The sequence below is a fragment of the Ailuropoda melanoleuca genome, chromosome 17 (assembly GCF_002007445.2).
Source record: "Ailuropoda melanoleuca isolate Jingjing chromosome 17, ASM200744v2, whole genome shotgun sequence".
NCBI lineage: Eukaryota > Metazoa > Chordata > Mammalia > Carnivora > Ursidae > Ailuropoda > Ailuropoda melanoleuca.
This window is the reverse complement of record NC_048234.1, coordinates 4,527,673-4,545,043: the sequence shown is the minus strand read 5'-3', so window position 1 is coordinate 4,545,043 and position 17,371 is coordinate 4,527,673. Positions and strand designations below refer to the sequence as shown.

Genomic DNA, 17,371 nt, shown 5'->3' with positions numbered 1-17,371 from the left:
CACTATGTCACTTCAGCATATTTTTGAGGTTCAAGGTTCATCATGCTGTGACATGTATCAGTACTTCACTCCTTCTCATGGCTGAAGAATATTCCAACGTATGGATATACCACATTTTGTTTATCCATTTGTCTGTTGATGAACATCTGGGTTGTTTCTACTTTTCTGGCTATTATGGGTAATGTTGCTATGAATATTTGTGTATGAAATTTTGTATAAGCATGAGTTTTCAATTCTCTTCGTCATGTACCTAGGGATGAAGCAGTTTAATTCTTTTATGATTAAAATCACTGGCAAACTAAATATAAAGTATACAGTAAATATCACACTTGAAACGTCAGAGGCAATCCAAAGTTAGGAACAAAATAAGGATCACTGACCCTGTCTAGGGTGTAAGTATCCTAGTGTTACTATTCAACATTGTCCTAAGTGTCTCAGACAATGCAATAAGAAAAAGAAAAAAATTATAAAAGAAAGACAAAAAATTGTTATTATTTGTGCATATTACATCAAAAACCCAAGAGAATTACATAAATTGTCAGAAGTGCTAAGGAAGCTCAGCAAGGGGGCCGAATGAAAGATACCGGTAAAACCAACTTTCTGAAACACCACACATCTGTTAAGGGCTGAGTTTGTATGTAACAGAAAATCTGAGTAAATGGTACCTTATTAATATCAGTGGTTCATTTTCTTCTTCACATATTAAAATTCAACTCACAGATGTCAATCCTGTCTCTGAAATTCTCTTGATCTTTCTTTCAAGGCTAGAGTTCAGCCATTACATCTGTGTTCTACACCATAAAGGGGTAAGAATGGAAAGGGAAAGGTAGTACCAGTGGAGTCTGCTCTCTTTTCTGGAAGCCCCACCCAGCAAATCCTGCTTGCCCTTCATCATTAGCCAAAATAGCGTCACATGGCTGCCCTATGCCACAGGCATCCGGGAAATGAAGAGAGGTGGCATACAACTACCACAGACAGACCTGAGGTTCTGGCTGCCACATGCCAGTAATAACCAAGTGGGAAGGATAATCAGAAGAATAATTCCATTCACCATAGCAACAAAACACATAAAATGTATACAACAGAATGTAAGAATTGTCAAGACAACTTTAAAATGAACGAATAATTAGGGATAATGTGCCCTACATATCAAAGCATATGTGCTATTGGCTCAGAAACAATGGTGCATTGTATGGTGACTAACATAACAAAAAACAAAAAAAAAAGGAAAGGAAAAACAAACAAATATGGAATTCATAAACATTACATTCACACACACACACACACACACACACACACACACACACAAATACAGCTAGGTTACAAATGTCAGTATATATTTTTAAAGCATTAGATTGGAAATATAGAAGAACGTATCTATGACCCTGAGTCCTTGAGTTAGAGAAGGGCTTCTTTTATAATACACACAAAAAGGCAAAAATACAAATGAAAAGTATTTGTAACTCTGACTACATAAAAATTTAACACTTCCACAAGACTGAGATGACAGAACAAAGTTAAGATCACTATTATACCAGGAGAAACCTTCTGGAATTTGTACAAAGAAGAAGTGACTGTAATCTAGAACAAAGAGAATTCCACAGAGAAATTTTTAAAAGAGTAGTATCAAAATAATCCAGGGATAGGAAGTGGGTTGGGGTATATACAAAACAAGACTAACTATGAACTGATAATTACTCATGGTGGATGATGACTATGATGGGTTCATACAGTATTTTCTCTATTTTTGTGTATGTTTTAAATTTCTGCTTATTTTAATTTATATACTAACATGCAAAATGATCTAAGAGTACAGAATGAAAAAAAAAGTTGGTAAATATGTAAAGTATGATACTATCTCTAACGTAAACATCTCATTATGTATTTTCTATGGGCCAATTTTCTTAGGCCAGTTTTATTAATTTGTATTTTCCCAAATATAACTTAGTTAAGTGCACAGAAAAGGTCTGAAATATTACACACCAAACTGGTGTTAAGGGGTTACCTCCGGAGAGAAGGGAGGTACCTCCATTGTGAGCTCATCAAAGGGGAATTTTAGCCTCAACTCCAAGGCTTTAATTTTTCATGTAATTTGAATGTAAGAGATTACATGACTACACATATTTATCAAAACTCATAGAAATGGAACTGTTCTGTAACCTGTCTGTGACGGTGGCTACAAGAATCCGTTCACATGTAAAAACTAGAACCATGCAATAGAGAAAGGGAATTTTACCGTCAAGGTCAAAAATGTTTTAAATAGCAGCAAAAAAACTCATACAATTGAGAGCTAAAGAGTGAATTTTGCAGCATATAACTTAAACCCCAATATACTGGACCTTTTAAAAAGGAAAGATTTTAATTTTAAAAGAATGATCATAATATAATCTGTTTAAAGAATAAGGGTGCAGGGGCGCCTGGGTGGCACAGCGGTTAAGCGTCTGCCTTCGGCTCAGAGCGTGATCCCGGCGTTGTGGGATCGAGCCCCACATTCAGGCTCCTCTGCTATGAGCCTGCTTTCCTCTCCCACTCCCCCTGCTTGTGTTCCCTCTCTCGCTGGCTGTCTCTGTCTCTGTCGAATAAATAAATAAAAAAATCTTTAAAAAAAAAAAAGAATAAGGGTGCAAATTGTGTCACTGATATGAAAATTACCTACAATATAATTTTTAAGTAGATTATAAGACATCTATGTCCTATAATCACGTATGCAGTATGATTCCACTTAATACGTTTTTATTTTATTTTATCTATGCATATTGGGATTATGGACATTTTTTCTCTCGGCTTAACTGCGGTTTTTTTCCTACAATGAATACATCCCTATTTCGTACTGGAATAATGTGTTTCAGTGTTGAGGGGGTGGGCACTGGGCCAACGGCGGAGGCTCAGTGGAGACTCTCCTCTCACCCTGGCACTGCTGCCCAAGTCCAGACAGCAAGGGTGAGCCTTGGCAGTGACCCAGGGGACGAAGTGGAGGGCTCCTGTGCTAACAAATGAAGAAAGCGGATCAGGCCCTGACAGCAGTGTGCCGCTAAGAACGGGGTCACTGGGTCACCGCAGGTATGTGTGGAAGAGTTTGCCAAATCGAATGTAGCTCGTGGGAACGGACTCTGAGGCCCCACCAGGCACTGTCAAAGACCACCTTCCCAGCATACTAAAAAGCATTCTCTGCCGGCAGATTGGTCCCTGTCAAATTATTTATAGGAGATTGGTTCACATACTCAAAATGATATGAATACTTCTAATTATATCCAAACATGCCAAATGTCAGAACAAATTATGCCGAGGGTCATGTTGCCAAATGTCCTGCCCTAACAAAGAGGAGAGAGCCGCAGCGTCAGCACACTGGTGCCTATATAAGCACGGGGACCCTGCCTGCCTTATCTCCACCAAGGACCCAGAGGTGAGTGATGGGGGCCTTGGGGCTTGAAGGACCCCCAGGGACAGGAAGAGCTGACCCCATGGCCCACCTCTGAGCATGAAACTGTCCCTCCCCAGTCTGATTTTTATTTTCGCAGAGCCGAGCTTTAGAGCAGGGCAATTATAATTCTGTAACTGTTTTACTGGAATGTCGGAGCTTCACTAATAAGAGACCTGTCGTTTTACAGTGTCAGCCACTTCTGAACCTGCGTTTCATCTGGAACTCCCGAGGTAAGCCCCCGCTTTCTGGGCGGGTGGATGACACAGGGCATTCAGGCTAACGAAGCTGGGAACAACTCTTAATTGAAGGCCATTTCCATGTTCCCGCTCTTGCCTCAGCAGGATGTGCTTCCGAATGACTGCTTATAAATGAGAGGGAAATGCTGCTGCAGAATGCCTTCTCCTCTACACTCCCCTCACCTGAGCTCCAGGGTTGAAGGACCATTTGGGACAGAATGTATTCAGACAGGACCTGTCCAGGGGCAACAGACTATTCCATGCCAACCTCCCTCTCCTGCAAAGCACTGACCCTTAGACATCTTACAGATATTTTTTAAACACCCCAGAAAAATCCTTATCAAAAAATGAAAAGACAAACATCTTGTGACAACCATAATGTTTTAGCTACTTTTGATGATTCATTGTTATCTGTTTTTAAAAAGACTGATTATTGCTCATCTAAAAAGTCCCTAGTGGTACACCCACAGAGTGCTAAATACCGTGCCTAATTTAGGAGAGGTCCTAGACATTCCCCAAGTAATTTACACCTGAAAGGAAAGGAAAGACTCAACCAATCTAAGAGGCTAACCCAGCAGAGGCGTATCTATCAACCAGAGGACAATGGTTTACATGTGATGAACCCTTACACTTCTGTCTCTTTTCTTTTTATTGATGGAAAGAAAAGAAGCCTGGGGAATGTATGTGGGAAGAAGGGCCTTCTTCATGCTGAAGCTCTCGTTTCTCTGTGGTTAGATCTGTTACCTGGCAGTTGAAATCTCTCATGCAAAAAAAGAAAGTGTCAAAGAGATTTTGGAATTAAGGCAACGCTGTCTCTCGGTAACAAGCCAAATGACAAAACCACATAGTACTAAGAATTTTTTATGAGGTTCTTTTAACAACCCACTGAGAGATTTAATACTAAATATTAACATAAAGTAGATATTAAAAATAACACAAGCCTTGGGGCACCTGGGTGGCTCAGTCTCTTGATTCGGCTCAGGTCATGATCTCAGGGTTGTGAGAGTGATCCCCACATCGGGCTCTGTGCTCGGCGGGGATTCTGCTTGAGATTCTCTCTCTCCCTCTGCTCCCCACCCCCAAATAAATAAATCTTTAAAAAAATAATAATAATCCGAGCCTTAAGAGAAAAAAAAATGGCCACCGATAAAGGTAAAGCAAGTTTTTGAAAGCTTTGGAAACATCAACCTTGCTTTGCACAAGACAAACTTTCTCTCCTAATGATATGGCTGTCCTGGTATATGGCAGGTGCAAACATCATGCAAAAGGAAAAGTAGGGATTAAAGGAAGACGGCTGCTAGAGAACAATCCACCAGCTGTAGATATTGTTACAGTGGAAATCCACTATAGGCACTCTGGCCTCAGCTGAGGACCAAGATATGTGATCCCAGAAGGAAATCTGCAAAGTACTAAGAATGAAGCCTCTAGTCACAACCTCATGCCCAACCAGTCCTTTGGCCTGTATAAGAACACCGGTCAAGGACAGCCTGGGGGAGAACTGACAGCCCGAGCGATGGGGGCGCAACACCTCTTTCATGACACATCCTAGCTCACAGGTATAACTTCTGGTTGCTATTTCTCCCTCTGCCCCGGTTCTTCCCCAAGGCAGAATCCTCTGCTAAACAAACCGCAGCCATGAGTGCGAGCTCGGACACTGAGATGGCGGTTTTTGGTGAAGCTGCTCCCTTCCTCCGAAAATCAGAAAAGGAACGGATTGAGGCCCAAAACAAGCCCTTCGATGCTAAAACATCGGTCTTTGTCGCGGAGCCCAAGGCCTCCTACGTGAAGAGCACCATACAGAGCAAGGAAGGAGGGAAAGTAACGGTGAAGACAGAAGGTGGAGCAGTAAGTAAACACACAGGGAGAAAGCGTTCCCAGTCATCTTTCTCGGTCTCCTCAAGGTGAAGCTCTCCTTGCTGGGAAGCTCTGAGCTTCCTGCCATTCCAGACACTATTCTGGTCCTTTATGGATGCCCGATTTGGATGGCAAAGGAGGTTCCAGCAGTCACCTCAGGTTCTCCCTTCCTGGCTACCCACAGGACTTCATCACACTACAGTCAGCTGCCACCATATCCCTCAACTCCCCACTTCCCACTCTAAACCCCTAAACTTGGGGGAAATAGAAGGCAGCTCCTCCTGTCAGTTAAGTATTGTTATTTACTTAGCTAAATAATGTATTAGCATCCCCATTACTTCCCCCCAGATTGAAGTTTCTTGTAATGAATGGCCAAGAAAAATAAAGATATAAACTGATAAATAAACCTGGGACAGGGGAATGTGGGAAGAAAAAAAAAACTTTAAAAAAAGGTAGTATCCTAGTTCATCACAGGAGATGGATTTTCTAAGCATCAGACTCTGAAACAAATATAATTCCATGCCTTTATTTAAAGAATACTAAATAAATGAAAAGTGTCAGTAATTATAGTTTTATAAGCAAACCAAACAGACAAACCAACCGTACGTCCCACCATTAATACAAAGTGGTCTCTCACTTTACCTGCCAGACTCTAACAGTCAGGGAGGACCAAGTCTTCCCCATGAACCCTCCGAAATATGACAAGATCGAGGACATGGCCATGATGACCCATCTGCACGAGCCTGGAGTGCTGTACAACCTCAAAGAGCGTTACGCAGCCTGGATGATCTACGTGAGTGCCCTTCAGCGTCTCCCTATTCCGTCTATCTCTGAGTCAAGACAAGATCCACATGTTGCATTTTCTGGTTTTCTCAGACCTACTCGGGCCTGTTCTGCGTCACCGTGAACCCCTACAAGTGGCTGCCAGTGTACAACCCCGAGGTGGTGGCCGCCTACCGAGGCAAGAAGCGCCAGGAGGCCCCGCCCCACATCTTCTCCATCTCCGACAACGCCTACCAGTTCATGCTGACGGGTGAGTGAGTGACGCAGCTGTTTCTGTGCAGAAACGTAGAAACAGAACCTTTAACAAACAGGCTGTCTGGGCCCTGACTGTAATAATACACTGCAGCTACATGGGGCTTCACTGTGTTCGAGGAACTTCCAGAGCTACAGTATCACATACCCCATTTTAGAGAGAGGAAAGAGCACTGGCTGAGCTCCCTCAACGGCGCAAGCTAACCCAGCCAGTAAGCGGAAGCCGGGCGGAAACAATCAGCCGGCCTCTGTAAACGTGTCTGCCGCTTTCCTGTAGGTTTTCATTTCTGATTTCAACAGAAGAACAGTTCAAATCAATTATTTTAAAAATAAGCACATCCACGGCAATCAATGAAAATAGTGACCAGCTACAGCTGGAAAGCTTTGTGAATTCTCATCTTAATTGTTAAAGGACACAGCCATTAGTGCCAGCCTTTGGGACAGAACAGGTGGAGAGAGCTACCACTTTCTTCTCGATGATTCTGAAGCATTTTCCTATTAGACTGGAAGAAAATAAAAATACCTCTTCCTCTGAAAATATTTTTGAAATCAAAGTCTGTTATTCCTGTCTTATCAAAGCATAAACAAACAGCTTTGATATGCATTACAGGCCCAAGTACAGCATTAAAACCTTTTATCTTCACACACCAACTGTACTGCCTTTGGAAATACTCTGAATTCCAGAGTTTCCTGTTGTTCCATAGGGTTTTGGAAACTGAGAGGCTTTTGTTCTTTTTTGCTTTTTGTTTGTTTTGCAGCACTTTTTTAAGTTGTCTGTTAAAGGAGAAGAGAGAAAAGAAACGAATAAAATAGGAATCTTCCATTACAAATTGGCCAACAATTCCACAAGGATTTCATGCCAGTAAACTGTCCTTTGGTCATCAGCAGAAGCTAGCTACCTTCCAGAAATGATCCAAAGCCTGGCTCATTTTGGAGGGTTTAATACTCAGCAGCTGCACTTACTCTGCCATGCACACCACCAACCCCTACACCAAGGTCTCCACTCCCCATGCTTTGGGGCTGCTCCAAATTCAAGATCACTTAAGGCTCCCAAACGTGATTCGCATATAAAACCACGCTGAACTGTGGCATCTGACCTGGTTCATGTTGTTCTTGCTTTGCCAAAAGAGACTAGAACTTTGTTTTCTTATCAGTGCTACCATGAGATGTGATACGATCTTTCATAATTTTTCTGCTATTGGAAAAAAAATCAATTTGAGTATGTTCTAAAATCTGTATCTACTGCTCTGAATAGAACTCTGAAGTCCTCCAAAGTCTATAACCACATCAAAATAACATCCAGATTTGTATCTATTTCTCTGATTTTTAGATTTGAGAATATACTCAAATAGAATTGGAGATTTGACATATCAGAAAATTGGTATGAATCCAAAATATCAGTCATACAACTAGTGACAATGTCTGTTTTTATTATTTAGAAATGTATATAAAACTTAAAGGAACATAAGACTAAATGAACACATTTACAATTCCAGATCTCTTCCCTATTTAGTGTTACCAGCACTCAAATTAGTCATATCAAGAACTGGGAGGAAGCCAGGTAGCGGAAAAATATATAAAGTGGAAGTCAGAAGACCCGAATATCTTTGACCTTAGCAAGCTATGTAATTATTACTCCAAAAGTCACTGATTCCTCTCTGAGCCTCAGCTTCTTCATCTGGGACTTCAAAATTCTATAATTCTTACTGAAGTATTGGTAGATGACACTATAGGCTGCCTGGGATTTTCTTTAAAATAATCCAGGGAGAATGAGATGGGAGTATAGAGGATATAAAATTGGCCAAGTGATAATAATTGTTGAAGCTGCATGATGGGGACATGGGGAGCTCTCTATGTTATTGTCTCTACTTGGTATGCATTTGAAATTTATCATCACAAAGTCTTTAAAAATTAATAAGATACAAAAGGAAACAGATGAAAGCTTACCTCTCATCGTCACAAATTTTACTCCAAGAACCAAGTGCTCTCTGGGGACTAACCACAAAACCAAAATCATAGGTGACATCTTCAAAATGTTAAAAGAACAAGCTGTGTTTGATCTAAACCGACTCAATATTCTTTACATTGAATGTTCTTTTCCTTTTTTAACTGATGGTCCTGATTTCTCTTTCACAGATCGTGAGAACCAGTCCATCCTGATCACGTACGTGATTCTTCCCTTCTCTGGTTTTGATGGTCTTAGATACAGACAACGTGAGCTGTAGTAGTTCTCATCTCTTCTCTGGTCTGTTTGACAGCGGAGAATCTGGTGCAGGGAAGACCGTGAACACCAAGCGTGTCATCCAGTACTTTGCGACAATTGCAGTCACTGGGGAGAAGAAGAAGGAGGAAGCTACTTCTGGCAAAATGCAGGTGGGTCTGGGGTCCGACTTAAAGACTCTCAGGGCTCTCAGGAAGTCTGGAGCCCCAGAGGTGAGGACCGCTCTTGCCTTTGCAGGGGACCCTTGAAGATCAAATCATCAGCGCCAACCCGCTCCTGGAGGCCTTTGGCAACGCCAAGACCGTGAGGAATGACAACTCCTCTCGCTTTGTAAGTCTCCTGGTCACAGAGGGGTCTTTGCAGCCCTTTAACATACCAGAGAAAGCATGTCTGAATTGTCATTTCAATTGCATCTTTCTGTGTGCTTCAGCTTTTTAATACTAAATAGTCTTTCTCTTTCCAAGGGTAAATTCATTAGAATCCACTTTGGTACTACAGGGAAACTGGCTTCTGCAGATATCGAAACATGTGAGTAACAGACCACCTAAAATCAAGAGAGACTAGTGATTTCATGGGCAGGATATTCAGGAACACTTGGCATGTGCTGAGCCTGCTGCCAGTGTTGCCCAAGAGCTAATGCCAGACTTATCCATAAATCCACTGGGTGTGCTCCGTCAATCTCAATGCAGACTGATGATTCTGGAGCACATTCTGAAATTCCTGCCACAGAAGCAACTTTGATATTTTTTTCCAGGGCAAACAGTAGGGCTACTTCTAGGTTCCTATGACTTACTTATAGGTTTATAGTACTTCTCTGTGATTTGCTCTCCATCTGAGCTTTAGCAGGTGTTTCTAAGTAACCGCTCACCACGAAGTCTCAGGTGACATAAGGAAGGAGGGGATATTATAGACTGATTATAATCCGGAGGTCATGGGTCCCCCATATTAAAAATTTATTTTTACTAGAGCAGATAGATGGTAAGAAACTTGGGCAGTTGCCGTATGTATTTGGAATTCTTATAGGCAGCACCAAGAGGATGAATCATCAGGTAGAAACCTCTATGGAGTCTAACGTAATGCTCCCAGTTTTAGCAAAGACACTAGGTTCATTTAATATTTCAGCAGCATTGGCGAGCGGGGTTGTCTCAGTCGGTTGAGCGTCTAATTGTTGATTTGGGCTCAGGTCATGATCTCAGGGTCGTAAGATCAAGCCCTGCAACAGGCTCTGCATTAAATGTGGAACCTGCTTAAGATTCTCTCACTCTGCCCCTCCCCCCACCTCACCCCTTTCCCTCCCTCCCTCTCACTCTCTCCCCTCTAAAAAATATATATATATTATTTTTATAAATATTTTATATAATATATATATATTTTTTTTTAGGAGCATTGATTTTTTTTCTAATTTAATATCCATTTCTATTTCCAGATCTTCTAGAAAAGTCTAGGGTTACTTTCCAGCTGAAGGCAGAAAGAAGCTACCATATTTTTTATCAGATCACTTCCAATAAGAAACCAGATCTGATTGGTAAGGAAGAACTTAAATTCATGGATGAACATTAACATTTTTATTAACAATTTCTAATGTAAAATATATACCCCAAATTCTATGTCCCCAGAAATGCTCCTGATCACCACCAACCCATATGACTATGCCTTCGTCAGTCAAGGGGAGATCACCGTCCCCAGCATTGATGACCAAGAAGAGCTGATGGCCACAGATGTAAGTCACATACATAGTTTTTTTTCTTCAAATCCATTATGTATGGGAATGACAATAACACCCCTCTATAGGCATGGTTAAGGATATGGTATAAATTCCCCTAAATAAATTAGTGTCTTCTGGTGCAGTTACCTTAGCATACAGTATAAATTCTCCAAAATAAGTTAGTCTCTTCTGCTCTAGCTTTTGTCCTGTCATTTCTCCTGGCAGAGTGCCATTGACATCCTGGGCTTCACTCCTGAAGAGAAAGTCTCCATCTACAAGCTCACGGGGGCCGTGATGCATTATGGGAACATGAAGTTCAAGCAGAAGCAGCGGGAGGAGCAGGCCGAGCCAGATGGCACCGAAGGTACCAGATGAACCTCCTTCTGGGTCTGAATAAAGAATATGGCAGGAAAAAAAAGTCTATTCTAAACTCACATCTCCATTAAGCTGAACTTCTGAAGGGCATATACATATGTACACACACTGCACGCTCTCCTCACCCCCTTTCCTCCCTCGTGTGTCCATATCTCCATCATTTCTAAACAGTCCAAGTAAGTTAAGATGAACCATAATAGGTGCTTATAAAGACATATCTGAAAAGCACAACCGGGGCCAGATCATGAGAGAGAGAAAGAGACGGCACAGTGCTCCAGCTCTGCCATGGCAATGGTGGCTACGTACATGAGACAGCTTGGCCTATTAGCGTACTTCAGCACTAGCAAGGTAAACTAGTGGCTGGTGGAGACAGGATCTGCCCAACACAGAGCTGGGGGCGAAGGATGTCCCTAGACATCTGTGCACATCCTTAGACATCTGTGCACATGTGTGCGTTGTCTATATATAAGCCCGGAGGCACTCTAGGCAGTCAGATAAAAAAAGAACTGAGAAAGAAAAATCTTGTATTCTGTGTGTAGAACATAAAGGACCTACCAAGGAAGCTAAAGTTGTCTGCTCCTTGAAGCCTTTCCTGACGCCTCCCCCAAGATCTGACACATTCTCTCCATCCTCTAAACTTTTCAGCAGTTACTGTGGTACCTGAGCTGTGGCATTTACGTTATGGTCCTTGCTAGAATTTGAGAAAGACTCCGTACGGGGCACACAGTGAAATATAATACCCACATTTTCAGATGATGAAACTGAACAAGTGGGTTTAAATTGGGAGGGCAAAACTGAAATAAGGATCCAAATATTGGGGCTTTTATCTCTCCCTAACGGCAAATATTAAGATGTATTTATTTTTCCCCTCCAACCACACCTAATGCGTCTGCCTTAACAGCAGGCAGTATGGCTTTTGCCTTACATCATGTTGCCATAAACACTGGCCATCTGCTAATTGTTGATGAATTTCTCAAAAGCTACTTGCAATAAATCCCCAAAGACCAGTATAACTATTTATCAGCAAGTAGGTGCTCTGATGTACACGGGAACCTCATCTGACCTTCTACAGAATTACTAAAAGCTTTTTATTTAAATAATAAAGAAAATGGATTGGAGAAAAATAGAAAATTAGGTTAAAGGGGATATCCACCATTAAATATTTCTTGAATTGTGTCTCTGCAGTTGCTGACAAGGCAGCCTATCTCCAGAACCTGAACTCTGCTGACCTGCTCAAAGCCCTCTGCTACCCCAGGGTCAAGGTCGGCAACGAGTATGTCACCAAAGGCCAGACGGTCCAGCAGGTGAGTGCACGACCTCAGTGAATGACCCCCATCCCAGGCCTTCAGAGCATGTCTTTAGTAGCGCCAATAATCACTACTCTGTTCACGAAGGTGTACAATGCTGTGGGCGCTCTGGCCAAGGCCGTCTATGAGAAGATGTTTCTGTGGATGGTCACCCGCATCAACCAGCAGCTGGACACCAAGCAGCCCAGACAGTACTTCATTGGGGTCCTGGACATCGCCGGCTTTGAGATCTTTGATGTGAGTTGTCTTCATTTTAACAAAAAGTGAGAGAAAGCAATGTGGGCTCTGATATCCAAGGCACCCCTGTCCGTGTACAGGGCCCTCCTCCAACACGGCAGCTGGAACAGGAGTCACCCCCACAGACCAAGGCAGTAACAGAAATGTAATGACACCCATAACTGGCATCTGTGGAGGAGTCAGGGTATTTCTGGCACTCCACAAAGCACTTCAAAATGTTACCTCGTTTAATCTCCAAAACAACCCATGAAAGGGTAACGAATATTACTACCAATTACATGTGGAGAAACAGAGATGTAAGAAAATGAAATCCCTTGCTAAAAATCCCACAGCCATTTAAGGCAAAGCCACGACAAGAACCGAGATGTGCAGACAGGGCATCTCCCATGGAGGAGAAAGCACACAGACTCGCCCGTTCCAGGTTCATCTGACACGTACTATTTCAGCTCTGGGGTATCAGCTGCATTATGTGTAAAACGTGGGTGTAAATTATTACAAAGACTCTTTTAGATCATCAATTACGACACAATATCAGGTCCCTACTTTCACAGACCTGGCAGGGAATCTGCCAGATGTTTGATATGAAGAGGAGAAAAAATTGCCTATTATTCCACTTTGTACATCAACTAAAAGGTCTTAGGGTAAGCTTTCCTTATTAGGTAACAGCCAAGAATGAAAATGTAAACTTTATCCTGATTTGGAGAGTGGAATGGTAAAAGAAGTAAAGCTTTCCAATAAATTACTTTCACCCGTGAACTCAAACCATAACTCATAGGACCACAGTTGTATTTTTCATGTATGCTTTTGCTTTGCAATCTTAGACCTGGGGAGAGGTAAATCCCACCAGAAATCTTGCTGTATAATTGACACCTGTGCCTTTAAATAATCCCCAGAATTCATGATAAAGGCTCATGTCAAAAAAAAAAAAATGATCGTTTTTTTTCCTTAGGACTTCTGAAAGAACAAGCAGTTTGAATTTTATTTCATTACTGTATTCCATATTTTTTTAATAAAAGAATTTTTCAGTAATGAATTTTACTGCTAAAAAATCCATTTCATGTTGAAATTTTTGTTTCATTTAGTTCAACAGCTTCGAGCAGCTGTGCATCAACTTCACCAACGAGAAGCTGCAACAGTTCTTCAACCACCACATGTTCGTGCTGGAGCAGGAGGAGTACAAGAAGGAGGGCATCGAGTGGACGTTCATCGACTTCGGGATGGACCTGGCTGCCTGCATCGAGCTCATTGAGAAGGTCTGTTGGACCTTCTTATTTGTTTAGTTAAGTAGCCTCCATGAGAGCTTGGGGCCTGAACTCAACAATCCTGAGATCAAAACCTGAGCTGAAAGTGAAATAAGTCAAGCAGAGAAAGACAATTATCATATGATTTCTCTCATCTATGGAACATAAGAACTAGGATGATCGGTAGGGGAAGAAAGGGATAAAGAAAGGGGGGGTAATCAGAAGGGGGAATGAAACATGAGAGACTATGGACTCTGAGAAACAAACTGAGGGCCTCAGAGGGGAGGGGGGTGGGGGATTGGGATAGACCGGTGATGGGTAGTAAGGAGGGCACGTATTGCATGGTGCACTGGGTGTTATACGCAACTAATGAATCATCGAACTTTACATCGGAATCCGGGGATGTACTGTATGGTGACTAACACAATATAATAAAAAAATCATTAAAAAAAAAAAAAACCTGAGCTGAGATCGAGAGTCGGACACTTAACCCACTGAGCCATCCCGGCACCCTGGTNCAATACAATAAAAAAATCATTAAAAAAAAAAAAACCTGAGCTGAGATCGAGAGTCGGACACTTAACCCACTGAGCCATCCCGGCACCCTGGTCTGTCTGACTTCTAAAGAAAGGTGGGCTGCGAGGATAACCTTCCCGAGTGTCTGAAGCAATTCTAGTAAGTATCACAGTGATCTTAGATAGACGGATATTAGGACAAACAGAATGACTGTTTAGAACTAACTTCCTCCTTTCAACTTCTACATAAGAAGGATCAGAGTGTTTAGTTTCATTCTGTTCTAACCAGTTTTGTTCTAATAGCAACTCAAAGCTGATTTTAAAGCAGCACTGAAAACTCCATTGAGACGATCTGCTCCACCAGCAGAACCATCTCACTAGTTCCGAATCTATCTCCATTATGATCCAAGACATCAGGAACATAAATAAGTCTTTTTTCTAGATAAAAATTAGTACGCACATAACCCAGATAGGGCCTCTATGAAAGATAATCTGTTTGGAAGTCAAGAAGTCTAATTGCTTACACTTTTCCAGAATCCAACTTTAAGGAGATTGAATTAAAAAGGTTTGGATTATTTATACTCCTAAACTACTGCATATAAAGTAGACATCACTCTAAGTCAGTAAATCCTTTTCATAACAAAATAAAACACTGACAGTGGATTAATTCATTAAATAGGCAAAAAGTGTGGTAATACAGAGCATTTTAACAAACTGCGCACATATGCTGTGTTGACTGACATCTGGAGTTTGTATTCCACTATTCTTTTAACTGAAAGTGTCGCTATGGATTGAAGATGACAAGAAATGGTGGGAAAGTCACTCCAGTGATAAAAGGATTTCTTTGTGAGCTATGACCCTGGTTTATTTCATATATATACACATACACACACACACACACACACACACACACACACACACACACACGGCAATGCTGATAATTCAATCAGATACAGCCACCATGTCTGCATCTTTTGGGAAAGATGGGTTGACACTAATGTCCACCTTTCTGAATTCAGCCACTGGGCATCTTCTCCATCCTGGAAGAGGAGTGCATGTTCCCCAAGGCCACAGACACCTCCTTCAAGAACAAGCTGTATGACCAGCATCTGGGCAAGTCGGCCAACTTCCAGAAGCCCAAGGTGGTCAAAGGCAAGGCCGAGGCTCACTTCTCTCTGATCCACTACGCCGGCACCGTGGACTACAACATTGGTGGCTGGCTGGACAAGAACAAGGACCCCCTGAACGACACTGTGGTTGGGCTGTACCAGAAGTCCGCGATGAAGACTCTGGCAATTCTCTTTTCAACCTACGCTAGTGCTGAAGCAGGTACTTTCTGTGCCCTCAATCTAAATCAAGCCCATTCCCACCAAATGTTCATATAACATTCCAGGCTCTAGATTCTGCTCTAATTGATGGGTTTTGGTGTTTTTTTTTTTTCTACTTCAGACAGTGGCGCAAAGAAAGGTGCTAAGAAGAAGGGTTCTTCGTTTCAGACTGTGTCAGCCCTTTTCAGGGTAAAGTACAAATTTCACCCAACAACTCTATTCTGTTTCCCTGAATTATCATAACTATAGGGCTTAGGATAAACTAGGAGGGAATAGAATGTTCAAATGCCCACTCTTATCATGGTAGAGCCAATGCAACACTTCTTCTCCAGGGTCAGATGCTCTCCCCATTATTCCGCATTACGATCACTGACATTACGACCATCTGATGTGTTCAGGAATGCCAGAACAGCCTTAGAAGCTTTCTCATTATGTAATCAGGCTGGTTTTTAAAGAAGCATACCTGAACTTCAAAGCTGTCCCTGAGGAAAGCTGTTACCTTTATTCCACTAATGTTGCCCTTTGAGAATGCTCCTGAGATCCTCTTTGACAATGAACCAGAGACACACTCTTTTGCACATCCTTCCCTCAATACACATCTTTATCTGAGGTGGATTTATCTTTCTGGAATGGCTAAATCATCTAAAGCCAAGCCTAGTGATTTAGATGGATGATTAAGCTAGAGTTTAAAATAACAAATAATTTTACCACAAATAACGTGATTTTGTTAGGCAGCTTAACAACTGACTCTTCCAAAGGGAAGTGTGTGAAACGTCTGGACTCATGGCTGCTTTGTCAGAATCTGAATGGCTAAGTCTCATTCCTTTTAAAACTAAAGGATATAACCCATGACTGAAACAGGAAAACTGGCCTCTTCTTTTTCTTTCTCGCTACCAATTTGAATTATCTCACCAAGTACACTCTTGCTTCATCAACTTAACCTTGTATATGTCTTCAAGATTAGAAGCCCACAGTACTTATTTTGTTTCCTAATAGTTAACTGAGATATGAAAAAAAAAAAAAAAGCAACTCTGCGTTCTCAAAGACTATACCTAAGAAATACTGAGAAATATTTACATGTGAGTTTTCTATAGTTGAGTAAAACAACATCACCGGTCATGAACAACTACTCTATTTCTGGAATAACGCCCCCCCAGATGCTTCAGGCTGTGGATCATTCCCTGGCACCCAAGATCCACCCACACAAGATTATATAGTTGCGTGATTTTAGACTCTTCAAAAAAAAAAAAAAAAGTACAAACAAGAAGTCACAGGTCCCAAGGATAATAATAAGCTCAAGGAAGGAACGGGAAAGGTGGGATAAGGGCTAACCTAGGTTCCCAGTGTAAATCAGAACTGTGAAGATTATTAGCACTGAGACAAATGGAAGGGGCCTTAGAGGTAATCTCAACTCTTTTCAGATTAAGGCCCAGAGACATGAATGGGATTTTAGAGTCAAGCAGCTCATCAGTGGCAGAATGAGACCACAGTCTTTTGTCTTCTGATTCCCAGTGGAGAACAATTCCTGTGCATCAAGGCTACAGGATTTACAGTTTGTTTATAGAACAGATCCTAGGTGTTATAAATGAATACCTTGGAGAGTTGCATTTCTTCCAAGAACTTTAGCCCTGTGGTTATCTGGCAGGCTAGAACTCTGGAGACCTTAAAAATACGGAGCAACTGACGCCTTGGATGCTTATACCGAACAGTTAAGGGAGTGCCTAGGTTCACTCCAAATAATTACAAAAAAAGCAATCTGAGATACAACTTTCTCATAAAGTCCCTTCTGTCTGGTTTTCCAGGAGAATTTGAATAAGCTGATGACCAACCTGAGGAGCACTCACCCCCACTTTGTACGGTGCATCATCCCCAACGAAACCAAGACTCCAGGTAAGA

General features: G+C 41.7%; 1 protein-coding gene across 1 annotated transcript in view; it reads left to right on the top strand.

Moving 5' to 3' along the window:
- The first annotated feature begins 3,365 nt into the window (after positions 1 to 3,365).
- Positions 3,366 to 17,371, top strand: part of LOC100483607 (myosin-8) — a 29,361-nt gene continuing 15,355 nt past the window's right edge. The window contains 18 exon segments of the mRNA XM_002921186.4: positions 3,366 to 3,403; positions 3,609 to 3,651; positions 5,267 to 5,502; positions 6,161 to 6,304; positions 6,388 to 6,544; positions 8,683 to 8,710; positions 8,805 to 8,919; positions 9,005 to 9,097; positions 9,232 to 9,295; positions 10,194 to 10,292; positions 10,384 to 10,487; positions 10,698 to 10,836; positions 12,033 to 12,151; positions 12,242 to 12,391; positions 13,474 to 13,644; positions 15,167 to 15,476; positions 15,597 to 15,664; positions 17,278 to 17,365. Coding sequence (XP_002921232.2) covers positions 5,293 to 5,502; positions 6,161 to 6,304; positions 6,388 to 6,544; positions 8,683 to 8,710; positions 8,805 to 8,919; positions 9,005 to 9,097; positions 9,232 to 9,295; positions 10,194 to 10,292; positions 10,384 to 10,487; positions 10,698 to 10,836; positions 12,033 to 12,151; positions 12,242 to 12,391; positions 13,474 to 13,644; positions 15,167 to 15,476; positions 15,597 to 15,664; positions 17,278 to 17,365 — 2,059 coding nt within the window. The 5' untranslated portion in view covers positions 3,366 to 3,403; positions 3,609 to 3,651; positions 5,267 to 5,292.